This window comes from Chiloscyllium plagiosum, chromosome 22, assembly GCF_004010195.1.
Source record: "Chiloscyllium plagiosum isolate BGI_BamShark_2017 chromosome 22, ASM401019v2, whole genome shotgun sequence".
In the NCBI taxonomy this organism is placed as follows: Eukaryota; Metazoa; Chordata; class Chondrichthyes; order Orectolobiformes; family Hemiscylliidae; genus Chiloscyllium; species Chiloscyllium plagiosum.
The window spans coordinates 49049473-49076886 of NC_057731.1; the positions used below are offsets into that span (position 1 = coordinate 49049473).

General features: G+C 40.8%; 1 protein-coding gene across 4 annotated transcripts in view; it reads left to right on the forward strand.

Annotated features, from left to right (window-relative positions):
* Window positions 1-27414, forward strand: part of r3hcc1l (R3H domain and coiled-coil containing 1-like) — a 171306-nt gene that overhangs the window by 106548 nt on the left and 37344 nt on the right. For all 4 annotated transcript variants that reach the window (XM_043713003.1, XM_043713005.1, XM_043713004.1 and 1 more), the window contains exons 3-4: window positions 7789-7964; window positions 18584-18654. In XM_043713003.1, the coding sequence (XP_043568938.1) occupies window positions 7789-7964; window positions 18584-18654 (247 nt within the window). The remainder of the gene's footprint in view (window positions 1-7788; window positions 7965-18583; window positions 18655-27414) is intronic.

The window sequence follows — 27414 nt, forward strand, 5'->3', positions numbered from 1 at the left end:
CCGAATCAAGCTCTTCCAGTACAGTCTCAACACCGGCATCTACCCAACAATTTGAAAATTGCTCTGTACACAAAAGTTAGGGCAACCAACCCAGCAAATTACTACCCCACCACTCTACTCCCAATCATCAGTAAAGTGATGTGAGATGTCATCAACCGTACAACCAAGCAGCACCTGCTCACTGACATCCAATTTGGGTTCTGCCAGGGTCACTGACCATCTGACCTCATTACAACCTTGGTTCAAACATGGACAAAAGAAGTGAAATCCAAAGGTGAGAATGACAACTGTTGAAATCAAGGCTGCATTCAACGGAGTCTGGCATTAAAGAGCCCAAAAAAATGGGAATTGGAGGGCTGGCATATGGGGAGATGGTTGTGGTTGTTGGAAGTCAGTCACCTCGGCTCCAGGCCATCTCTGCAGGGTAGTGTCCTTGGCCCTACCACCTTCAACTGCTTCATCAATGACCTTTCCTCTATCATAATGTCAGAAGTGGGGATGTTTGTCAAGGATTACACAATGTTCAGCACCATTCATGACTTCTCAGGCACTGAAGCAGTACCTGTTCAAATATAACAAGATCTGAACAATAAACTTTCACTGTCTTGGTTGTCAAAAACCTATCTGCCTTTATCATTGTCTTAAACATACTCACGGACTCTGACCAAAATGCTCGTCTCTGTCAATCCCTTATTATTGAACAATGCTCCCACCATACCCCTTCCTCCCCCGCCCAACCTAGATTCTCCAATAATTGGAAACATCCTTTCCATATCCACCCTGATAAGAATCCTTCAGGGTGTTTTATCAAATTGCTTCTTACTAATTTAAACACCTGTGGCTTCAAGCCTAGTCTAACCAACATTACTTCATCAGGCAGTGAATCTTTGCTGGTATTGATCTAGTAAACCTTACTTGCTCATGTGCATTTACCAAATATGATGGCAAGGACAATTTTTGAAACGGCCGTACGTTGTTTTGTGAAGCTGAAGGAGTTTTTTTCAATCTGACAATTTTTAGGTGCAAAGTTACTACAGTGACTGCACTTCAAAAGTATTTCATTGGCTGTAAAGTGTCGACACGTAGTACTCAGGAAAAGTGTGATACAAATAAATTTTTTGGGAACTGGATGTATGCACATAGAATAGTGATAATTGATGAGCAGTTGATTCAGCGAGTTAAGAGAAATTTTGGTGCTGTTCACTCACTCAGGCTAATGGTTCAAAAGAAAGGTTCTGTGTAAATGCAAATTTTTTTATGACAACACGGTGTCCGAAGGCACTGCACAGCAGTGAGCTACTTGAGAAATGTAAACTCTGTTATAATATAAAATTTGAGGAAAACATTATTTTGATTTTTCTTTGATGTTTCAATGATCTGTTTCATCCTTAGCCTGTGGCCTCAAATGCCATTGGTGTATTTTGCCATTTGAATGGACGTATTATTTTGAACGAGAATCACCAGCTCTTAAATATGTTCACAGAATGTGGGCCTCTGACACCAATCCTATTCCCTACCAATTATCGTCAGCCTTTGTAACCTTCTGTTGACACAGTCTAAAAATTAGAGCCAAACATTTAGGAAAGATGTTAGAAAGCATTTTTATGACAAAGGATGGTTCTTCCATAAATGGTAGTTGATGCTCGATCGGTTAATTTTAAATCTGAAATTGATAATTTTTTGTTAAACAAAGGTATGAAGGGCTATGAGCCAAAGGTAACTGAATGAAATTAGGCCTCGGAGCAGCCATGATTTTGTTAGTGCAATAAGCTCAAGAAGCTGAATGACCACCTCCTGTTGCTATGTTACAGCACGGGCACTGTCTACCTCATACTTCCCAAAGATGATGTTATCTTCTGTGTTCCTTCCTCCTAAAGATACTGACCCATGTCTTCTGCTTAGGGTGGCAGTTTTTAAACATAAAACCTTGGTAGGCAATTAAACCTTGAGATTATTCTTCTTGTCCCTTTCACTGCATTTCCCAGCAAATGTCAGTGAAAGTGTTCAGGTATAGGAATTCACAAACAGAAGATGAGCAAGAATCATTCCACCCCATAAGCCTGCTTAGCCACTCATTCTGAATAACCAAGCTTACACCATAGTCACACCTCCCACAACACCCACAGTAGGAAATACAAAAGTGTCAGCAGCATATATCTTCTACAAGATAACTTGCAGCAGCTCACTAAGGCTCCTTTGCATCTTCTTACAATCCTATGACTACATCTATCTATAAGAAAAAGGGCAGCAGATACATCGGAGTATGACTATCTGCATATTCCTTTCCAGACCACACAGTTCCCTGGCTTGAAACTACATTTGCAGTTCCTTTAGTGTCGCTGGGTCAAAATCCTGGAACTTGCTTCCTAACAACTGGATGTATCTATCCCACATGGATTGCATCTTTCCAGGAAGACACACCACTACCTTTGCCTCAGGACTTTGAGAGGGCAAAAGCTGCTGGCCTAAGCATTGATTCATTTTCCTGCTAATGTGGCCTAGGCATTGATTCATTTTCCTGCTCATGAATAAAAACCCATTGTTCCAATTAACTTGTTTATTATAATTTTGATCCATGGTGTGTCACAATACAAGCACTTACCATGTATCCAAAATCATGAAATTCATAGAAGAGTCAATAAGACGCCTAAAATTCCTGGTCAATTGACAAAAGTAATCTAGTACTTTGTTCTCTGAGGCCTCCACCTTCTCCCATTGATAGCAGCTAGTCCAGGATATCCTGCTGATCCTGAGTTGTATTACAAGGTATCTTGCTCATTGGAGATGCTTTTTGCCCTCATTAGAAACTGGGTCACCTCTGTGTTGAAGCAGTTCAGTACCCATTCATGACACAAGCCCTCAGCCTACTTCACAGCCCAGGACCCTCTGGCATAAAAGGCCATTTAATGTCTAATCTAGTTCTATCCTTGTGTAAATTGCAACCATGATCCCTGGTCCCCTCCTAACAAATTCAATTGAAATGATTTGCCTTTGTAAATATAATCTGACTCTATTCCATAATCTTGATCAGACCAATTCTGAGACTTCAGGAAGTTATACTGGCATAGTATTTTCAGCCTATCTGCATTACTAAGATGTTGTAAATTAGACATTAATCTTGTGACTCTCCCCTGGATCCTTACTAAAGCTTCAATCTTTCCCACTTCAGTATTGGTGAGAAGAAACAAACTGGGTACAGCATTCTAACACTGAGGCCTAATCAAAGTCATCTCCAAAGACAGAACATGTGTTTTGTTTTGTAATGAAATGCCCTGTGACTACAAGCTGGTACTGTAGGTTCACAGTATTGGTCTGGAAACTTTGCATTCACACCAGGCTTCCATTCTATTCCCTGAAATGTTTGTAAGTATTTAGCTTTTTGCCATTCCTGGTAAACAGTCTTGCTGAGTTCTCTTCATCCTCTGACCCTGTGACTCCTTCAACAAAGATTCTCTCTAATTCCTAAGAGTCAGCCTTCTTTCCCAGAATGGGTTCAATGTCCTTTGGAAGGTCTTCCTTTGTCTAGGTAGTGATATAGGATGTCTCTTCTATCTATGCGTGGCTTGTCTATTACTGAAGTACTCTCAAATTAGCTCTTGGCTGTTTTCTTTTATTGAGGCCATAATAATAATTAGAATTGATGATAGAAAGTGAGAAAAAAGCCATAACTTATTTTTAGGGCTCAATTTGCATTCTTAGAAGCCACTCGTACTTTTTCCCTCCTCATTTACAACAGCTTTAAAATGTGTCAATTTAAATCACCAACCACGCTGTTCCTCGCTGTCTATTCTTCTGCATTATTGTGCTGCTTTGAGCACCGGTACTATTTGTTTCCGACAGGAGGATAATGCAGCACCTCGATGTGACATGGTCAGTAAATAAAACCAATTAGTACAAATGTTAGCATGCTAGGATCTATTTTTTCAGAAGAGATGAAGTAAAATAAACAACCACCACCCGTCCCCCACCTTAATTTGGGGTTTCTCTCTTTGCAAATACAGTTGCTTGCAGTTAGATGAATAATCTCTTGACGATATAATTTTGTTCTAACATGTGCAACAGTTCTGATAAAGTCTAGATACAGCTGGCTAACTAGGAAGGCTGCGCTATGTAAGTTTTGCTCTGTGGTCTGGAAAGATTTGGGCTTTACTTGCCACATGCAGTTTTTTCTGTAAAATTTATCATTTTGTTGTGGTGTATCTTTTAAGGTTGTCTTTTGTTTTTGAGTAAAGTGAAGCTAACCTCAGGGCAGAAGTTCCTCAGGATAGTGTTGTCAGCTCAACCATCTTCAGCTGATGCCTGACCTTCCCTCTGTCGTGAGGTCAGAGGTGGGAATGTTCACTGAGAATTGCAGACTTGTCAGCACCATTTGCATTTCCTCATACTGAAGCATTCCATCCAAATGAGGGAAGACCAATACATTTAGGCTGATAAGTGGCAAGGAACATTCAATCTGCAAATATGCCAGACAATGTCCAACAGGAGAAAATCTAATCAAAGCCCTTCATTCAATGATATTGTCATTGGTGAATTCCCCACTGTCAACATTCTTGGTGTTAACATTGACCAGAAACTGAATTGGCCCAGCTATCTAAATTCAGTCGCTATGAGAGAAAGTCAGAGACTTAGAATTTTGCTGAGTGTAACTAACCTTCTGACTTTTCAAAATCAGTCCACCATCTAAAAGGCACAGCAAAGGAGTGTGATGGAATACTCCAAAGTTGTCAGGATGAGGCAGTGGCATAGTGGAAATGTTGCTGGGCTAGTAATCCAGAACCCCAAGTAATATTCTGGGATATGGGTTTGAATCCATGGAAGGTGGTGAAATTTGAATGGAATAAAGTCCATCCAATGGCAACCATATAAACACTCAGCTATTTGCTTCTGTAATGTCCTTCCTTACCTGATTAGGCCTACATGTGACTCTAGCAATGCGGAATCTTTGCCTTTTCCTGAAATGGCCTGGCATCTACCAAGCAGATGATCCATCTCAGCTATCTCCTGAGATACCCAGCATTGCAGATACCAGTTTTCAGCCAGTTTGATTCACTGCTGATGATATCGAGAAATGGCTGGAGGCATTGAATACTACAAAGGCCTCTACAATATTCCAGTGATCCTACCAAAGGCTTGTGTTTCAGGCCACTCACTTGTATGAAATCAATGCAAAGTCTAAAGAAAAGAATGAAACCGGACACCGACTGGCATCAAAGTAAGTACCAGAAGCTATAAAGGACAAGCACAGAGCTATTGACCCTGCAAAATTCCTGCTTGTTCACATCTAGGTACATGTGGAAAAATCAGAAGAACTGTTCCATAGACTAGTTTATCAACAGCCTGACATAGTCAGAATCTCAGAATCATACCGACAAAATTCCACACACCACCATTAAGATCCACCAGAGGTGGTGCCACTGTCATATATAGTTAGGAGTTGCACTGGGAGTCCTCAACACTGACTGTGAAATCATGACATCTCATTATTGTCAAGTCAAGCAAGGTAATTTCTTTTGATTACCACATCTGCTGACTAATCAGATTAAGCACTATGGGTGTCAAGGGTGCAGGAAGTACTTTGGGTGAGAGACTTTAACACCCATCATCAAGAGTGGCTTTATAACATTAGGACTTGACCAGATAGGTCAGTAATTAAGGGAAAAGCTGCTGGACTGGGTCTGTGGCAGATGGTGAGGGAAAAATCCTCTTCACCTCCTTGCCAAACTTCCTGTCGCAATTATGTTTGTCCATGATCGTTTCAGTTGGAGTGATCACCTTTGGAGACAAAGTCCCAACATTTTCACATTGATAATACCCTCTATGTTGTGTGGTGCTACCACCATGCTAAGACTTTGAACAGATCCAGTGCCTCAAAACAGGACACCTGTAGATCACTGTGAATTATCAGCAGAGTTGTACTCCATCACAATCTGTAACCGCATGGCCTAGCATATCCCCACTCTGCCATTACACTGGTGACCAGCCCTGGTTCAATGAAGAGTGTAGGATGGTATAACAGGAGCAGTACCAGGCATACCTCACAATAAGGTGGCAACTAGTGAAGCTGCAATATGGGTCTACTGATATGCTAAATAGCAGAAGCAGTGTGCAGCAGATAGAACTAAATGGTTTCACAACCAATAGTTAAGGTCTAAACACTCTATCCGTGCTGCATCCAGTTACGAATAGTGGTGGACAATTGAAAAACTGACAGGAGGCAAAGGTTCCACATATATCCCTATCCTGTACAACAGGGGATCCAAGAATGCCAATGTAAAAGACAAAGGTAAAGTATTAGCATCCATCTGAAGCCAGAAGTACCGAGTGGATGATCTATTTCAGCCATCTCCTGAGGCCCCAGCATCACAGATGTCATCCTTCAGCCAGTTTGATTCACTCCACATGATGCCAAAAAAATGGCTGAAAACACTGAATACTGCGGAAGTTATGGGCTGTAACAACATTCCAGGCATAGGGCTATCAACTTGTGATCCAGAACGAGCTGCTCCCTTAGCCAAGCTGTTTCAGTATAGCGACAACATAGGCATCAGCCTGACAATGTGGAAAATTGCCCAGATATGCCCTGTACACAAAAAAAAGGATAAATGCATATGCTGTTACTATTGCCCTATCAGTCTATTCTCAATCATCAAGTTGGCGGAAGGTGTCTTCAACATTACAGTCGAGTGCCACATAAAAAAGGATACATGCTCGCTGAAGCTCAGCGCCACCTGGCTCCGAAAGATGGATCAAAGAACTGAACTCAAAGTGAGGCAAGAGTGATTGCCTTTGATATCAAAACAGCATTTGAATGAGTATGGCATCAAGGAGCATGAGCAAACCTGCAGTCACTAGGATTCAAGAGGAGATCTATCTGCTGGTTGGAGTCAGACCTGGCACAAAAAAAGATTGTCTGCAAAAATTACATCACCTCAATCCCGGGACATCACTGTAGGAGTTTCTCAAGCTCGTGTCTGAGACTGAGCTGCTTCTTCACTATCCATTATAAGGTCGGGGTAGAGTTCGCTAATGATTGCACAAATGTTCTCGAATAACTTCTCGAATATTGAAGCAGTCTGTGCCCATATGCAGCAAGACCTAGACAATATGCAGGCTTGGGCTGATAAGGGGCATGTAATATTCACGTCGTAAGTGCCAGGCAATGACCATTTCCAAAAAGAAAGAATGTAACAGTTGCCCATTGATATCCAGTGGCATTACCATTGCTGAAACCCCCACTATCAACATTTTAGAGGTTACTAATGACCAAAAACTGAACTGAACTGGTTCTACACATACTATGGCTACAAGAGCAAATCCAAGGCTAAGAATCCCACAGTGAGTAACTCAGTTCCTAGGAATTGTGCAGCGAGCAATTCAACTGTTTCCCCAATGCCTGTCTGCCCATATGTTCTTTGCTGATTTGGAAAGAATAAAACAAAATGCAAATATCTCTGCATTTTGGAGGTTTTTTTTGTAATTTGGGAGAGAGGTACGTAATTTATGAAAATTGAGAAACTGGGTGATGGCATTTGGCTGGCTAGCTAGCTGAAAGAAATTTCCTTCAGTATATTTTTCAGAACAGGGTAAGGTGTGTCCTTGGAGAAGTCTTCAGATCAAGACCATCTGCAGAAAGAAGCAAGCAACTGGGAATTAGCAATTAGGACTTTGGAAGAGTGGAATAATGATGACATAAACTCATGTCTCCACTTGACGCCACCACAAAATGTACATATGTGCCCCAAGTTTTGTTATCTTACTCCTTGAACATACTTTCTTTTCCTCTTTCAGCTAACCGGTAATAGCAAGCCCAAGAAGAATATTCAGGATCCTTGTTTCAACTATTACAACTACCAGCCAGCAGAGCCAGACATTGATGATTCGGAATTTTCACACATTGTCGAGATCTATGATTTTCCTGCAGGATTTAAGACTGAGGATTTGCTGCGAGCTTTCTCCATTTATCAGTATGTATCCAGCCACACGGCTTACAGGGTGGGCGTGTTTTGGAGTCCTTGGCTAGCTGCTGGGTTAACCCAATACAATACCCTCAGTTGCTTACCTGACTCACTCCTCTATTGTTTAGTTCTGATATTATCATTGAGACTCCATATCTTATGCAGATCACTGAGCATTTTGGTAGGAAAACTTCCTCCTGTTGTTTATTTAGGGTAAAGAATTGATCTTTCTAATTCTAAGTCATCAACGTGAAACAATCCCAAACTTGATTCATGATTTAGATGGAGTAGGCTGACTTCAGCCAGGGTAGCAATTGGAATGTTGTGTGTTATATGTCCAGAGGGTAAGAATGGAGAAAAGCTAGCAGAGTCGATTATTGTTGTATGGGCTTTGGATAAGCTCTGTATTAGCTCTGCTGTGGAGGGTGAATCAACTCAATTGGCTGATGGGCTGTTTTGTGATCCAGTGGTGCCAAAAGTTCTGGTTCCATTCCTGTACCAGTTGAGGTCACAGTGCAGGCCTCAACCTTTTTACATCCTCGCCTGAGACTTGGCCCTCGGGTTAACTCGTCGCCAATTACCTCTCTAATGGTAGAGCAGCCTGCCGTCCTCAGGACCATGGTGATTTACACTTTATGAGACTCTGTCATGGTGCCTTCTGAGGAGATGCCCACTGCACAGCTTCATGAGAACAATGGCTACATGGCTAAGATATGGAGGACTGTAGGAGCTGGTAATGTGAATGCTCTTGCTTAACTTGACATAGAGTCATAGAGATGTACAGCAGGATATCCCAACCCAATCTAGTCCCACCTGCCAGCACCCGGCCCATATCCCTCCAAATCCTTCCTATTCATGTACCCATCCAAATGCCTTTTAAATGTTGCAATTGTACCAGCCTCCACCACTTCCTCTGGCAGCTCAAGTGGAGAACAAAATGAAATGCAGTTGGGGGTTGTGGGAAGGAGTTGAAAAAGAGTGAACACATTGAATTATTATGTCGTCAGAACTGTGACTGCACAATAATTACCTACATCAAAAATGTAATTGGACAATAAAGTGCAACGTCCTTTTCAATAGAATTGAAAGAATTTCATTTCTTGTACTTTAGAAGAAAAGATGATCCTCATTGTCGTCTTCAGGCCCCTGTGGTTTGCCATACTGTGTTTCTGCAGCCTTGTCCAGCCCATATTCAACCATATCTTGTATTCTTCCAATCATGCACAGTTTTTCTCCTCTTGTTCTGTTAATGATTGCAAAAATTTCATCTTCTGTTCAATTCTCTGTCCCTAGATGCTATTAATCTTTCCCAATACTATCAAAAATCATCTCAAACCTTTTTTTGTGAGCGCCCAGCAGAGCCCTTCTGAACACCAACCTGGGATATTGAGAGTGAATTGTTAGGTCTTGCCTTCGTGAACTTAAGAGTTGCTTAATTTTGCCCCACCTTCTGTGGAACTGCCTAATAGCCAGTGAACACCTCTCTCTTTGTGGCACAACTGTGATCTGTCTTGCTGAAAACTGGGCATTCATACTGACTTCCTTCTCTGTACTGTTTTTAAAGACCAATACATTGCATTTCACTTGTGGTTAGTGCATATAATTTTCTTGCTCATATTCTGTTCAGTCATTCGCTGTTCTAATTGGCTGCATTCAAGGTGTAACATAGACATTTGATCTGAAATAATTGAATGGTATAGTTAGTAATTCATACCAACTATTTTTTTGTGAATCTGATTTGCATTTAGAACTGTAGCCTTCAGGACTAGAGGGCAAATCCTTTCATCATTACACACTAGAAACTCTACGTTGTAGTTTGTTTTAATGAATGCAGTTTAGATTTGGAGGTGGATTCTTTTGAAAGTCTAGATAATTGATCCTGGAGGAAAGGCCTTCTCATTGCAATTCTGCATTTCAACAGATATTAAATTCTGACGTTTTTAATATTTGAACTTAATTTTTGGCAGGTATAGTGTATGTTACAAAAAAAACTGATATTGACTCTTCATAAATCTACCATTCATCTCCTGAAGATGATTTATTATTCCATGTTTGGCTGGGCTTATTGCTGTAAAGGGAAAAATCTGAAATTCTAGGCTCATTAACTTGCATCCAAAACGACACAAATATTTCTGACCAATAGATTGGAATCCCCTAACCCTTGCCTGGCCAGAAAAGCAGCACCGTTCAAAAATTAGGACCACAAAGGAAGCAATTGGAAGCTTGGATTCAACTCTCCTACCTCCTATCCTTAGAATAAAATTGATTTGTTAAAAGATCAGGTTCAACTGTTCTGTTGGCTTTTCAAAGCACATCACAGACTGACAGTCATATCTACAGCACTGATAATATCAAGTTTTCAGAACTTCATTTTCAGACAGCCTATGCAGTTTGTTTTCTTTAAATGGTTTTCACCTCTACAATCTTCCGTCTCCTCAATGCCTGTCTGCCGTCTAAAAGGTGCAACTCTAGACTGTGATAGAACACTCGCCCCTTGCTTGGATGGGTGCAGCTCCAAGAACGCACAGGCTTAACACCATCCAGACAAAGCAGTCCGCTTGATTGGCACCACAACCACCATGTTCAACCTTCGCACCCTCCCCCATGGGCATAGAGGCAGAGGGTGCACCATCCTGCAACTCCCTCCCTCACAGACTATGGTCTCACCACACCACATGGACTACAATATTTCAGTAAAGCAACTCACTGACACCCTCTCTGTCAAATGGGGTCGGCAATAAATGCTGGCCTGGTCAGCAATGTCCACATCCTATGAATGAATAAATAAAAATCATAGTGGCAAGTTAAAAATAAGTGGGAAAATAAATATTTTCCATTGAGAGTTGAAATAATCAATATTAGTCAGAGAACAAGAGTAAAATTGAAGGCAACAGAGAGAGAAGACTGAGAAAACATCAGGATGCACCATTGCAAAGTGTTTAGTTTTATTTCACATTTATGTGAAATTCCCTTGGGTGTTCACTTTCACCACATGCAAAAATCATTTTGATTTGCTTTTACATTATCACAAGCAGATAAGTTGAAAATTAATTTTCTTGCTTTCTTCATTAAGTGCACATATCTGGTACATTCATCCATTGGAATTAATATAGTTTATATGGCAAGATAGTTGATGGATTAGCAGATTTATATACTTTGGAATTTTAATTTTATTATCAGACAGCAGTCTGTCAGTTCTACCTTTGAGTGAGATCATGATTGATCTAGATCCTCATTCTCTCTACCCACCTTGGCTCCAAATCCTTTAATGCCAGGGCTGGCTTAGCTAGAAATCTCAGGTAAAATTATTAAGCTGTTATCTACTGTCTTTTTTGTGATAGTTTCGTACTTCTGCCTCCTGTACATGAAGGGTTTTTTTCTAACATTTCTCCTGAATGGCGTCTCCCACTCTACTTCAGCAAGTCCTCATGTCATGCTCATACAAAGGGTGAAGTCACGTGGCGTCTGCAGTGAGCTGGTAAAAAGGGTACAGAACTGGCTTAGTCATAGAAAGCAGAGATGTGGTCGATGGATTTTTTTCTGTCTGGAGATCTGTGACCAGTGGTGTTCTGCAGGGGTCAGTGCAGAAATCCCTGTTTGTAATATACACAAATTATTTGGATGAAAATGTAGGTGATCTGATTAGTCAGTTTGCAGATGACACAAAGACTGGGGGAGCTGCAGCTAGTGAGGTTTGCCAGAGGATAGGCAGGAAACCTGGAGGGAGATATGGCAGATGGAGATTAATCCGGACAAATGTGAGGAGTATACAGTAAATGACAGAGCCCTTAGTAGCATCAACATACTGAAGGATCTGGATGGATAGGTCCATAATTCCCTGAAACAAGCAAGACTTGCCTTCATTGGTTGGGACAGAGAATATAAGAGTTGGCAAGTCATGTTGCAGTTGTATAGAACGTTAGTTTGGCCACATTTAGAATATCGTATACAGTTTTGGTAGCTACATTACCAGAAGAATGTGAAGCGTTTTGGAGAGGGTACAGTTTGCCTGGTTTAGAGGGTGTTAGCTAAAATGAGAGATTGGACTGACTTAGTTTGTTTCCACTTAACTGTCAAAGGATGAGAAGTTTATAAAATTATGAGAGGCATGGATAGAATGAACAGTTGAAGTCTTTTTCATAGGGTGTAAATGTCAATTGCTGGGGGGGGGGGTCTTACGGTGAATGGAGCTAAATCTAAAGGAGATAAGGGGTAAGTTTTTTTTACACACAGGGTGGCAAGTGCCTGGAACGTGCTGCCATAGAAGGAGGTCCAGATGGATACAATAGCAACATTAAAGACAGATATAAATGAATAGGCAGGGATTAGAAGGATATAGACTGCTGCATAAAGATAAAAGATTTTTGTTCAGAAGGGCATCATGTGTTCATGCTGTCTTATTGGCAAGTGGTCTGATCCAGTGCTGTACTATTCTTTGTCCTTGATGACATTTCAACAACCTGTGCTGTAATTGTACACATAAGGATGCAGGGTGCAGCCCGAATTAGACTAAGAAGAAATTAAAAGCTAGCAGTCTCTGATATCAGGGGTGCAAGTGTTCCCACTTGAACTCAGCTAACTTATCGATAAACATGTGACACTTGAACTGTTGGATCACTGAATATATGGATGTATATGGATTTATTTGAGTCTTTAGAAGGTTCCCTTATGCAATTTGCCACTTCTGGGCATCCATGTGAAAAATGTCTGCATCAACAACTTCGACAAGTTTAAAAGATAACTTAGATTTTCACCTGTGTATAGGGGTATTCTTCTTTTGGATGTTTGCACATATTGAATCAAAAACTTCCAAACCATGCCAAACAGTGAATTGTTCCTGGAAACTAGCAACTGTTCCAACTTGTAAACACATCAATCATTCTAGGCCAGAAGCCTCTTGCAAACATATGACAACAGTGGCAGAATAATATGGAAATGCACAGCAGTTCAGTGAGTGTCTCCAAGGACTGCAGCTTGTATTTTATATTAATCCTTTTGTATTAAAAGGCCACCTAAGAAGCCTCACACAAAAAAAATGTAACAAAGGCCGCAGTGAGAGAGAGAGAGAGAGAGCCAAAAGCTTGGCCAAAAAGGAAAGTTTTAAGGAGTGTCTGAAAGTAATGAATGCAATGGCAGAGGGCTTTAGGGGGGATCTTTCCGAGCATAGGATCCAGCAGCCAACGGAGTGATTGACACTGGTGCAGCAATTAAAATCTGGACCCTGAATGCCACTGTTGGACAAGTGCAGATATGTAGAATGTTATCTGAGTAGTTGGGGGCAAGCCCATGGTGTGATTTGGAAACATACAACAGGTTAATGTTTAACTGTTGCTATTGTTGGAATCCTTGAACTATTTTTGCTTCAGGTGGTGTTAGATAAAAGAATATTGCCTGGGTGGTCATTCTATGCACCTCTTTGAATCATGTCTTGAGATCTTTAAGGTTACCGGGAAGCCAGATCATACAGAAAGTCCCATGGTTTTAACACCTTTTTCAGAGAGCAGTGCAGCAAATCAGCCTTCCCATATTACAGTTAGAATCCTTTTTTTTGTTATTTTTATTTGATTATTTTATTAATTTTGAATTTTGAGCTGGAAATGACTGATGGATTTGGGACAGCTTGGGTTAAAAAGAACAAACCAAGCAAGCTTTGTTTGTTTGTGAGGTCAAGCCTGTAGGTTAATTGCGGGCTGAGCCTTGACTATGTCATACAGCATAGAAACAGACTCTTCAGTACGACCAGTCCATGCTGACCATAGTCCCAAACAAAACTAGTCCCATCTGCCTGTGCTTGGCCCATAACCCTCCAAGCATTTCTTATTCATTTAAGTATCCAAATGTCTTTCAAACGTTACTGAACCCACATTCACCACTTTCTCTGGAAGTTCATTTCAGACATGAACCACTCTGTTTAAAATTAAAAAAAATTGTCCTTATGTCTTTTCTGAAATCTTTTTCCTCTCACCCTAAAACTATGCCCCCTAGTCTTGAAATCCCCCACCCCAGGCAAACGACACCTGCCATTTACATTATATTTTATAAAACTCTCTGTAAGGTCACCCTTCAACTTCCTATGCTGCAGTGGAAAAAGTCCTAGCCTATCCAGCCTCTCCTTATAACTCAAACCCTCCATTCCTGGCAATGTTCCAGTAAATCTCTTCTGAGCCCTCTCCAACCTAATAATATCCTTCCTATAATGGTGACCATAGCTGGATACAGTACTCCAGAAGAGGACTCATCAATGTCCTATGCGACTTTAACATAACATCCCAACTCCTATGCTCAAAGGAATGAGTGATGAAGATTAGCATGCTAAATGCCTCCTTAATCATCCTATCTACCTGTGATGCAAACTTCAAAGAATTTCATGCCTGAAGTCCATAACAGATGCTGACCCCCAGGGTAAAGCATTGTATTTAAGCAGAATTTGGCAATTAATGAGGTCAGTACTTGGCTGTTTGTTCTAGCGGGTCTGGAGGAGACCCTATATTCAAGCAGTTGGCAACTGTTGAATAGTACCTTGCACCTGTGAACAGTACATCGTGAAAGTAATTTAGCCAGCTTTGTTACTTTATTTAATTGTTTGTTTGTCTGCCTGTCTTTTGTGTGAAGGGGGCTAAAAACAAATGTTTTGAGTTTAAAGCCCAGACCTTAATTAGCTTACTGTGCTGTTTAATTTTCTCCCTGCTAATGTTAGTTTGTATTTAATTTTTTTTAAGATGCAAAGCCAGTATCTGGAAGTCCATTATTCAAAATGTAGTTATGAACCATGCGAGTGACTATTTGGGGGTCTTTGGTTTAATTCTGCAGTGTTTCGAATAGAGGTAGAAAGGCTGCTTTGGTTTGGCATCTGAGTACTGAATTAGTGTGTTAGGTTATGGATTTTAACCTGTTTAAGGAACTCAAAATGTTCAGCCAGAATTATTTTTATTCATTCAGGCAAATGTGGGAATGCTGGCTAGGACAACATTTACTGTCCATTCCTAATTACCCTGAAGAAGGTGATAGTGAGCTGGTGCCTTGATTCATGGCAGTCCTTGATGGAAAGTACACACAGAATGCAGTACACAGGAAGGAGTTCCAGGATTTTTCACCTGGTGGTGGTGGACTCGGGAGGAGATCCACCTGCTGTTTAACTCTGGAAGTGAGCTCTCAATGAATTTGTTTCTCAGCATGAAGATAAAGTCACCATAAATTAGCAGTTTCTCCTCAACAGTGACTTTGTTGAGAAGTACACACAATTATACAATATTGGTATTATTTAGTTTATTGTTGAGATTAGACTTAAGTCAGCTATGTAATCACAATTGGAGTCGGGTATGGCCAGGACCAATTTAAGGACTGCGTGTTCTTCTCTCTACTGATGTGAGTTTGACTGGTATCTAAAACTGATGTGAGTTTGACCATGTTCTAGTTATTTTTGTGGTGATTATTCTCCTGATATCAGTCCACAAGTTACCAGATTTGTTGAATTCAACCCTCAGTGCCTGGGTTGCAAATCCATTATTCTAATCACTAAATTATTGCACCCTCTTTGAGACATGTTAAAACAGATAAACCTCATGATCTGTCCTTCTCAAGCATATTTCCTGCATGTTCATAATACTTAAGTGGCCTTTAAATTACTGAGTATACGAGGCTAAAAATAGTCAGTTACTTGGAATTAAATGAACTTCATACTTTTAAGTTAGTGCCAAAGGATACAATAGCTATGGTTTGTTTTGTTGCCAGCATTTAAGTGTTCCATGATATTTACATGGTAGCGAATTCCCCTTGGTTTAGAATGACCTTTTACATTCCTTATGGACAGGACGAAGAGAGGGATAAAATTATAGAAATTGGTTTATTAAGCTGTTACCAGAAGGCACTTTAGTGGATGATGTTTTCTTTAAGATTATACATGAAAGAGAATTGTCTCTTTGCTGCCCTTTTCACTGCTTTTCCTGAGGTGCAGCAATTTCAATTCATACTCATTTTTCTACTGTAATTACTGTAAATATTGTTAAAGGTGTCATGTACTTTGCCTGGAACACTGGTCACTATTCATCACTAATTGCTTTTACACTTGAAACGTGGGTGTTGCTGATTGGCCAGCATTTATTGCCTATCCTTTCTTGTCCTTGTGAAGCTAGTGGGGAGCTGCCTTCTTCAACTGCTCCAGTACATCATCTCTAGGTAGATCTGCAATGCTGTTAGGGAGGTAATTCCAGAATTTTGACCCAACAACAGTGAAGGAATGGCGATATATTTCTAAGTCAAGATGGTGAGTAGCATAGAGGGGAACTAGTAAGTGGTGGTGTTCCCATATATCTGCTTCCCTTGTCCTTCTAGATGGAAGTGGCTGTGGCTTGGAAGGTACTACCTAAGGATCGTAAGGCTGAGCCATTTGGGTTTGCCTGATAAACAACAGGGGATACGTGATGAATCTGAGGATCTGCATTTCAGTGCTAAACCAAAATAATCCTGTCTAACTCCTCCTCTGAGTTCTCTTTCCCCACTTGAATAAATATGAAAGTGCAAATGAATTCAACAGGGTGAACTTAATGGGGCTGTTCCCAGTACCAGAGGAAATATAGCAAAAGAAACTTTAGGCTTAAAAGTGGGAGATGTTAGGAGACATTACAGGGATATATATGTGTGTGTGTGTGTGGAATGCTAACAGTTAACTCTGAATTGGTGGTTGAGTTGACTCACAAATGTACTACAAGGGGACGTGAAGGTAATCTGGTAAAAGGCAACAACACTAATGTCAGCAAGCACAAATTGTGATTAATACCTGGAATGCCTGGTTGAATACTGGAGGCAAAAGCTTTCAAAGCACTCAAGAGCTTATTAGCTAAAATGATGGAAGGGAGTACAAATTTAAATGCAGAAAGGATACAACTGGGTCAGTTGGCATCTGTTATCAATAATAAGTTCTTACCTTTTGTGACCTATGTGGATCGTTGACAACTTTACAACTTCATGCAATAATCCTGGTTATGCGGTGGAACTTAAGGTTGTCTTGGTCTTCAGATGCCAGTCTGCAGAATCCTCAGTAAATGCAATAAGCTGCCCATTCACGGCCTTGGTTGATGATAAGCTTGACACTCCAGTGTCATGTTAATAGAGACCTGTCCAAGGTCCTGTTCTCCTTTCCAGGGCAATGTTAGAAAAGCCCAGGATAGCATTCAAAGGAGTGCAGAGAATTCTCTTGATAACATGGCCAGCATGCTTCTGTCAGCCAACTAAACCAAAAATATTCCATTACTTCATTGCTGTTTTCTGGAATATTGCCACACCCAAGACAGCTGCTGCCATCAATGGTTGCCAACTGCAAAGCCATTCATTGCGAAGGGCTTTTGCGTGTCGATAAGGTGCTATATAAATGCAAGTCTGACTTTCTAATCAAGCTGCATTGTATGTTGCAAAGAATTGCACACCATTATGGTGAGGAGTTATAAGTTCAGCATTTAGTTGTGCAAAATTAATTTCTAAATGCCTTGTAATTATGCCATTACTTAAATAATCAGATTCATTGCTGTCACAGTGTATCACTTTGTTATATTTGTGCTAGGAGGAAGATAATCAGATTTGACAATTCCAGCTGTATTGCCATGCATGTGAAGTATCATATCGCTCTGTTGCTAATTACTTCTTTTCACATCTCCAAGGCTTATTAGTTGTGATTTCTTTTGTTGAAATCGTCTTCCCTTCACTTTTTTTTTAATCCTGTGAAGTACATTATTGGTTGTTGAGACAGATAACTGGCAGAGTTTTGGTAACCATATACCCAAGCAGTTTCAAATCATCCCCAATGATTCTACCTCTGGGGTTCTTGCTTTGTGGAGAACTATGTCTAAATGTCTGTTTGGCTTGCTATTTATATCTCCCAATGTTTCTACCCTTCTCTCCTCTTGTCCATCCCTCACTTCTTGTTAGTACACTTCCATTGGCTTTGCTATACTTTGACTAACTGTTTTTGCCTTGTTTGAGTTTAGACAGTCAAAATTAGTAGTATATGCATGCACATACCCAACCCTGGCTGACTTGTCTTCCTAACAGAGCACCACAACTAATTAAACTGCTAAGTTATTTGGTTAGTAGTTTTGTGCAAACTGTGACATATAAAATCATGAGGGGCAGAGATATGATGAATACATAGTCTTTTTTTCTCAGATATGGGAATTGAAAACTAGAAGGTACGAGTTTAAGGTAAGAGGGGAAAGATTTAAGGACTTCAGGGGCAACTTCTTCACACAGAGAGTAGTGCATAAATGAAATTGGCTGCCAGGGAAAGTGGTTAAGGAATATACAAAAGCAGCATTTTAAAAAATTTGGATAGGTAGATGGATGGGGAGGGATATGAACTAAATACGGGCAATTGGAACTAGCTAAGTGGGCACTATGGTCAGCATGGACCAGTTTCAGTCGAAGGGCTTGTTTCCATGCTGTATTACTCTATGACCCTATAAATCAGCAGTTTTTGATTAATTTGGCTAAGCTAACAAGCTGCCTCTGCTAAATGAGACACTGGACATCTGCCCTTTTTATCTGTATTAATGTTTGTAACTTTTGATGTAATTTTTGATTCTAACATTTATCTCATTTCTCTTCACAAATGATTGTATTCTGCTGTTTTTTGGTAGGAAGAAAGGATTCGATATCAAATGGGTGGATGACACGCATGCATTAGGCTTGTTTTCAAGTGCAATTGCAGGTATGATTTTTATGTAATTATATTAAACTCATTCCAAAGTTACTTACTTTTCCTCTCCAGCACCAAGCCACTCTTTCAGATTTAGTCTGTTAAAATATTGTACATTCAATTAGTGATAACATTTTGTCTGACTCTTCCAGTTCCACGTGAGAATCCCAGCTTGAATTCAAGGTAGCAGTGCAACATATCCCAGCAATTTTTAAAGATTTTGTGTGGTGCCTTCTTAAAAATTGCTTCCAAGATCTCCCATTCCTGAGTTGCTTTACCTTGTGTCATAGGAGTCGAAAGCACAGACAAATGCCCCTCAGCTCATTGAATATGGGCTGGTCAAAAACAGCCACCTAACTACTCCTAATCCCATTTTTCAACAATTGGCCTATAACCTCGTATCCCTTGGCATTGCAAGTGTACATGTAAATACGACTTAAATGATATGTGGATTTTTGTCTCTATAAGCCTTACAGGCAGAGAATTCCAGATTTCTGCTACACTCTCGGTAAAAATATATTTCCTCATGTCCCACCTATCCTGTTTATGCCATTCATGTAATTGTATACATTTCAATCCTGTCCCCTCTGTCTCCTCTCTTCCAAAGAAAACAGTCCCAGTCTATCCAATCTTTTTCTCCGTAAGTGAAATTCTCTATTTTGTGCAGCATCCTGGTAAATCTCCTTTGCACCAACTCCATGCAGTCACATCCCTCCTATAACATTATTACAGAACTACAGTGCTGTAGCTGTGTCCTGAACAATGTTTCATACGGTTCCAGCATCACATCCCTGTTGTTAAACTCTGTGCCTTGGCTGAAAATGGCAAGTATTGCACATGCCACCTTAACCGTTTTATCCACCTGTCCTGCTACCTTAAGGAACCAGTGGACATGCACACTAAGATCCTTCTGATTTTCAGTGCTTCCCAGCATTGTACTGTCCATGTTTCCACTTGTCTCGTTTGTCCTGCACATGTGCATCACCTTACACTTTTTCAGATTGAATTCCATTTTCTACTGTTCAGCCCATCCAAATCCTCTGCAAGTAACAGCAGCTTTGTTACTTTTTGGTTTCCATTCCCGTTAAATCGTCACCTAACCCTTATTTCTGATAAGGTCCGTTTTCTCATCTTTTTCTCTCATACCTGTTGTCAGGGGTGGGAAAGATAGAGAGAGAAAAGAGCCTATTGTGGCTATGTGTTATGCCAATCTAAGCTTTTGCTGCATTCTAACTCTTAGCCTGTCACTGAAAGGATAGTTCAGTTTGTCAGATCCCACATGGACTGAGCAAGAGGGAATTGGAATGAGAGACCAGAGATTACAGCGGCAAAATATATCTGAGCTTTTTAAAGGATGAAGCAGAGGAAGGACAGATAGTATGAAAGGGAAAAAAATCTTTTAAAAAGCACTCCAATGAAGGTGAAATCCAAGTCACACATAAAAGAATGGTGGAATTCTAAATATCTTCCGTCGTGGTTTTCCTTTTTGGATTTATTTACTATATTTTTTTAAGCCACTCACTTCTATCTCATTCTTGAATGACTGTGCATTTGTATGCATGTTCAGTCTGTGTCTTTGAAGTGTAAATATAAGTGAAGCTCCCAGGAAGTAAACAAAAAGTACACTTTTTCTGTATAAATGTCCAATAATTTGGAAACTCTATGAATTTCACAGGTTTTTTCACTGCACATTAGGAGCACCCATCTGGTACCTATTGATATCTGAAATAAGCCTGATGTTTAAATTAATGTTTTGGTTTCTCATTGTCATTTATTTTTTGCTTTTTTTTTTCTTTACAAGCAACATGTGTAAAGTGACTAAGAAGGCATATTGTTTCTGTTGAAGAATTGTTTAGCCTTTGTCAAGTGAGTGATGTTGATGGAACATGCTTTCCTTTTTCTTGTTCCATCAAAGGTGAATTTGCATTGACGGAGTGCCATAAACAGAACAGCACTTCTTCCTTCAACTGCACTCATTTACTATAAATAGTCGATAAACAACCCACTTACATGCTTGTCAGCCTTATGAATGGCACATCGAAAGCCAAGAATCCAGTTCATTCCCTTCTAGAAACTGGAATGATGGATCTCTAGCCTTGATTAGAGCAGTGGCAAAAAGAAAGTAGATAGAAAAGTGCAATGTACAGAGATACACTGTTTCAGTCTGAACACTGCTCCCTCAGACTACTTCTATAACGTAAGAAATGTTTCTTGGAACACAAGAACAGAAGTCAGCCATTTAGTCCCTTGGACCTGTTCCATCTTTCAATCATATCATGGTTAACCCAAGCTCTAAGCTCTATTCAGCTGCCTTGGTTCCTTGTCCCTTGCTTAACAACATCCATAAATCTCAGTTTTGAAATTTTCAGTTGACATCCAGTTTCAACAGCTTTTTGATGTCTGTGCAAAGAAGCGCTCCTGACCTCGCCCTGAATGGCTTGGTTCTAATCGTTAGATTTATTCTCTTGTTTTGGAAGCTTTTCAGCCCAGCTCTCCCAACTCTACACCACCCCTGCAGCTGTCGTAACTCCTAATTATTTTAACCATATCAATTAAATCACTCCTGTAAAAACTCTATCCCTTATTCTCAATTCTTCCGCCTCCACCATATCTTCTCCCAGGCGGACGAGTTCCACCACAGAAGACATCAGACGGTCGCCTCCTTCAAAGACGGCAATTTCCCTTCCCAAGTAGTCTATGATGCCCTCCAGCTCATCTCATCCACTTCCAGCACCTCCGCCCTCAAACCCCACCTCTCCAACTGCAAAAAGGACAGAATGCACCCCACCAGCCTCCGTATACATTGCATCATCCTCCGCCATTTCTGCCACCTACAAACGCACCCTACCACCAGAGAGGTATTTCCCTCTCCACCCCTATCCACTTTCGGTAAAGACCATTCCCTCCACGACTCTCTTGTCAGATCCAAGCCACCCCACCAACCCACCCTCCCCTCCTAGTACCTTCCCCTGCCACCGCAGGAATTGCAAACTCTGTGCCTACGCCACTCCCCTCACCTCTGCCCATGGCCCCAAAGGAGCCTTCCACATCCATCAGGGTTTTACTTGCACTTCCACACATCTCATTTACAGCATCCGATTCTCCCGATGCGGTCTCCTCTACACTGGGGAGACAGAACGCTTCAGAGTACATCTCCGGGATGCACCAACCAACCCCACTGCCCCATGACTGAACACTTCAACTCCCCCTCCCACTCCACCAAGGACATGCAGGTCTTGGGCCTCCTCCATTGTCACTCTTTAACCACCCACCGCCTGGAGGAAGAACACTTCATCTTCCACCTTGAGACCCCCAACCACATAGCATCAATATGGATTCCACCAGTTTCCTCATTTTCCCCTTGCCCCACCTTATCCCAGATCCAACTTTCCAACACAGACCGCCCTCATGACCTGTCCTATCTGTCCATCTTCCTTCCCTCCCCCATCCGCTCCACCAACCTCTCCAACCAATCACCAGTGCCCCCACTTCCATCTACCTATTGCAGTCTCAGCTACCTTCCCCCAGCCCCACCCCCTTGGCTCACAAGCCTCATTCCTGATGAAGGGCTTTTGCCCGAAACATCGATTCTTCTCCTCGGATGCTGCCTGCCCTGCTGTACTTTTCCAACACCATGCTCTCAACTCTGACCTCCAGCATCTGCAGTCCTCACTTTCTCCTACATCACCCACAGCTTATCACCAATGGAGTAAAGCTCCCTGCGTTTCCCCTGCCCCATCAACATCCACCCATATGCTGAAATCCCAGCCCTCAATTTCTCTTCATTTGTACCAATCAGAATTTAACTGATTTCCACACCAGTCATCCTTGTCAGATTGATTTAATTGGAACTAAAGTGAATTGTGATCGTTTCTTTTCTGCAGTACTCATTAAATCAGTATACAGAAGGAGGAAACTTGGCTTGTGTACAGTCTGCAAAGTCAGGTTTCAGAATCAAATGAGCAGCAAAGTACATTGACTGCGGTCCTTTCTGCAGGGAAGCATTGCTCCAATTTACAATATTATGATTATGAATGTAAGGTAACAGATGGCTGTCAGGGATCTGCAAAACTATATTTCAGTTGGATGGACATAAATTGTGACAATGCTGTGTTTGAGTGCCTCACTAACAGGCGCAGACTGAAGGTTTTGTCACAGGCATACCTTCATTCCTTCCTCACTGGGTGGCCTGAATAGTAAGTGGAGATGCACTAACCCACTTACTGTCTGAAATCACCTGCAAGACAGTACGGTGTAAGAGCAGAATTAGGCCATTCAGCCCATCGAGCCACATAACCTCAATCATGGCTGATAGTTTTTCAACCCCATTCTCCTGTCTTCTCCCCATAACAGTAATACTTCTGCAAAAATGAAAATCTTAACAAGAGACAGCAGAAAATACTGGAAATACACAGCGCATCAGCCAGGCAGAGATTTGCCAACATAGCTAGATTCTTAAGCCATCTATAACTCTACAAAACAACTAAACAAACTGGCTTTTTCCCCTCAAAAGAATGCTGAGGGGAACGAAGAATCATACAGTACGAAAGAGGCTCTTCAGCATGTTGAGTTGTACTGCCAAAAGTATACTACTACATACATTTGTTGCACTTTCCCGCACAAGCTTTGGCCTTGAACGTAATGACACTTAAAGTGCTCGTACAAGTACTTTTTGAAGGCTGTGTGGCAATTAATTCCAGACCCTCACCACCCTCTGGGTGAAAACTATTTTCCTCAAATTCCCTGTTAATCTCTTGCCTGTCGCTTCAAAATTATGCCTCACCTCCCCCTTGTAATAACCCCTCAACTAAGGAACAATTGCTTTCCATTCATCCTGTCCATGTCCTTCATTTATCTCATACACTTGTATCAGTTACCCATAAACCTTCTCTGCTCTGAAGAAACCAACCTGAGCTTAGCCCGTCTCTGAATTCCCGTCCATGGCTGAATTTTTTTTTCCCTAGTAATATTCTGGTGAGTCTACTTTGCATTCTCTCCAGTGCAGTCACATCCTTCCTTTGGGTAGTGACCAAATCTATACACCGTGCTCCAGCTATGACCTAATCAAGATTCTGTACAGCTTTAACATGCTAACTTACCCTGGATCACTTGAGTGTTTACCTTTATCAGTTTCCCATGTGAGACTTTGTCAAAGACCTTGCTGAAATTATGCCATATCTGAGATTTTTAAAATTATGAATTGTTTTAATAAGATTTACATAGACTTTCCTGCAATTGCAAGCACTCTTACTAACTCTCATGAGCTTAAGTATAAGCTTGTCACAAATCAACGCAGAGAAAAATTCAGGGAAAACCTCTTTACCAAAGAGTCATGAGTTCTGCAACCGAAAGAAGTAGCTGAAGCCAGTAAGAGAGACTTAAGGAAAGTTGGATCAACATTTGAGGGAGAAAGAATTGGAAGGATGTGATGATGGGAAGAGTTGAAGTAGGATGCGATGGGGCTCATTTTGAGCACAAACATTGGCACAGACCAGTGTCTGTTCTGTATTATGTATTGACCCCCAATAAACTTAACTCTTGTCAGACTTGGACTGATGTGTTCCAGCACACAATGTCCTCCACTATCCAACAATATCAAGCAGAATATTCCTGTTGCTTACCAGGGAAGTCATGAGCCCTCTTGAATTCTCTAAAAATGCAGTAGGTCTGTTTAGAGTAAAAATTAAAGAGGAAAGAGTCAAGGTAGCGCATTTAATTTTTAAGTCTTGATCACGATGTTATAAAAGATTCCCTTTGCTAACACTGTTAGTAAAATTGAATCTGAATCAATGTTCATGATATGATTTATATATGAGATGTGAAACTTGCAACTGTTTTCTAATTAATGGAACACCAGTCTTGAGTGCAGTCTGCAGAATACATTTCTGTCTGAACATCAGTAACTGGAACCATCCACTCAATGCTCCTCCATTAGCTCCCTGTCCTCTCAAATATCACTCCCACACATCCAGCAACTGATAACCTCAAATGTTGATTGAAACCATCCACCCTGCACCTCTATTACCCACTCTGATGACCTGTTCAATCTGTCTGCCTTCCATCTCACCATCTCAGTGCCTCATGGAGCAACCTTCCTGAACGAAATCTACCAGCAGATGTCCTTTCAGGGAACTGGAAATGCGTGAAGTCAATTGTTTATTTTAACAACCCAGTCTGTTGAATTATTTTGAACTATGTCCGAACTGCGATGGTGAGAGTGGTCCTTTCTAAATGGGTTCAGGACAAGTCAGGGCTCCAGCACATCCAATCTCCAATGCTAGGCTCTCTGTACAAACTCTATGCAATTGTAGAAACAAACAAACGATGCTGCAGATTACCAAGCAGTATTCCCTACGGGGAAATGTTACTTGACGTTGGGTGTTGTCATTCAATAAATAAACTTCCTCCTAACAGGTAGAACACGCAGCATACCTCTTGCCTGAGTAAAGACTACTTTAGAATTATTCCCTCATCATTCAAAATCAGTTTCATACCTTAAACAAATGTCTGCAGTAACTGATCCAAATTCTGGTTTCCCTACCTTTGGTGCACCCAGTCACAAATTCTGTTTTGACCAAACCACAAATCCACTTTGACGTTAAAATTTTTTTAAAAAGATCATTTGCATTACAGATCAAGTATCTGGTTCCAACTTTAAACACATCCATTCTTCATGAGCTTGACATATCAAAAATATTTGTACAAGAGATATGTTTAGATACCAAGCTCTTTGGTAGTCTCCTGTTGCCGTTGAACACAAAAGCTCACAAATAGAGCCTGGCAATGTTGGTATTCTTTAAGAAGTCAGCCTGTTCTGCAGCAATCATTTTAAAGTGATTACCAATGGTCCTGAAAAATGATATTAAAATATAGTCATGATAATGAGTTTTGAGAAGATTTGTAGCTCAGTTTGAAGTTCTGGATGTAGGTTTGCTTGCTGAGCTGGAAGGTTCATTTTCAGACGTTTCGTTATCATACTAGGTAGCATCTTCAGTGAGCTTCCGGATGAAGCGAACAAACCTACATCCATAGTCACAATAATCTAAAATATGATGAATACTTCTGTCCATTACGATTGAGTTTCATGTTACTTGAGTCAAATGTCAAAAATTCTGATACTATTTGACAAGCAACGTTTGGTTCACCCAGTGTCCCAATTAACATTCTCTCTCGACCTTAAAAAGATTGAATAGTTGCTGATATATCCAGGGAGAACTGACTGCTGGATTTTCCCCACAGTTGCGAATAGTAATTCATTCTGTGAATTATAGAAGCATAGTCATATAGAATGAAAACAGACCCTTCTGTCTAAGTAGTCGACGTCCCAAACTAAATTAGTCCCACTTGCAGCATTTGTCCTATATCCCTCCAAACTTCTCCTATTCATGTACTTATCAAAATGCCTTTTAAATGTTGTAATTGTACCTGCATCCATCACTTCCTCTGGCAGTTCATTCTGCACAAGAACCGCTATGTGTTTTTAAAAAGAAAAGTTGTCTCTCATTTCCTTTTTAAAACTTTTTCTTCTCACCTTAAAAATATGCCCTCTACTTTTGAACACCCCCACCCTATGCAAAAGCCCTTTCCTATTCATCTTATCTATGCTTGTCATGATTTTTTAAACCTCCAAGACCCACTCCTCAACCTCCTACACTGCAGTGAAAAAAGTTCCAGCCTATTTTTATAACTCAAACTCTATTCCAAGCAACAACTTGGTGATTTTTTTTCTGAATCCTCTCCACTTTAATAACTTTCCTATAGCAGAGCGCCCAGAATTGCACACAGTACTCCAGAAGAGGCCTCAACAACCTCCTGTATAACCTCAAGATGATGTCCCAGTTCCTATGCTCAAAGGTCTGAGCAGTGAAGCCGCCTTAACCACTCTGTCTGCCTGTGATGCAAACTTCAAAGAATTATGTATCTGAATCCCTCGGTCTCTCTGTTCTATAACACTACCCAGGGCCCTACCATTAATTGTACTGCCCTTGTTTGTTTTACCAAAATGCAATACCTTCTATCCAAATTAAACTCCATTTCCTGATACTCAGCCCATTGACTCAATTGATCACAATCTCTTTGTAAACTTAGAAAGCCTTCTTCACTCCACTAAACCACCAATCTTGGTGTCATCTGCAAACTTACTAACCTTGTTTCTGATGTTCTCATCCAAGTCATTTATGTAAATGACTTACAAACAAAAGTGGACCGAGTACCAATCTCTGTGGAACACAGTTGGTCTCGGGCCTCCAGTCTGAAAAACAACCCTCTGTCTCCTACTGTCAAGCCAATTTTGTATCCAGTTGGCAAGCTCATCTGGAATCCCATATGGTTTAACTTTACTAATTAATTTACCATGCGGACCCTTTTCAAAGACTTTGCTAAAGTCCATGTAAACAATATCTATCGTTCTATCCTCATCAATCATTTTGGTTACTTAGAGTCATAGAGATGTACAGCATGGAAAGAGACCCTTCAGTCCAATTTGGCTATGCTGACCAGATATTCTAGATAAATCTACTCCCATTTGCCCCATATTCCTCTAAACCCTTCCTATTCATATTACTATCCAGATGCCTTTTAAGAATTGTAATTGTACCAGCCTCCACTACTTAAAACCTATGCCCTCTAGATGTGGAGGCCCCCACTCTCGGGAAATTTACCCTATCCATGCTTCTCATATCCAGATGCCTTTTAAGAATTGTAATTGTACCAGCCTCCACTACTTAAAACCTATGCCCTCTAGATGTGGAGGCCCCCACTCTAGGGAAATGC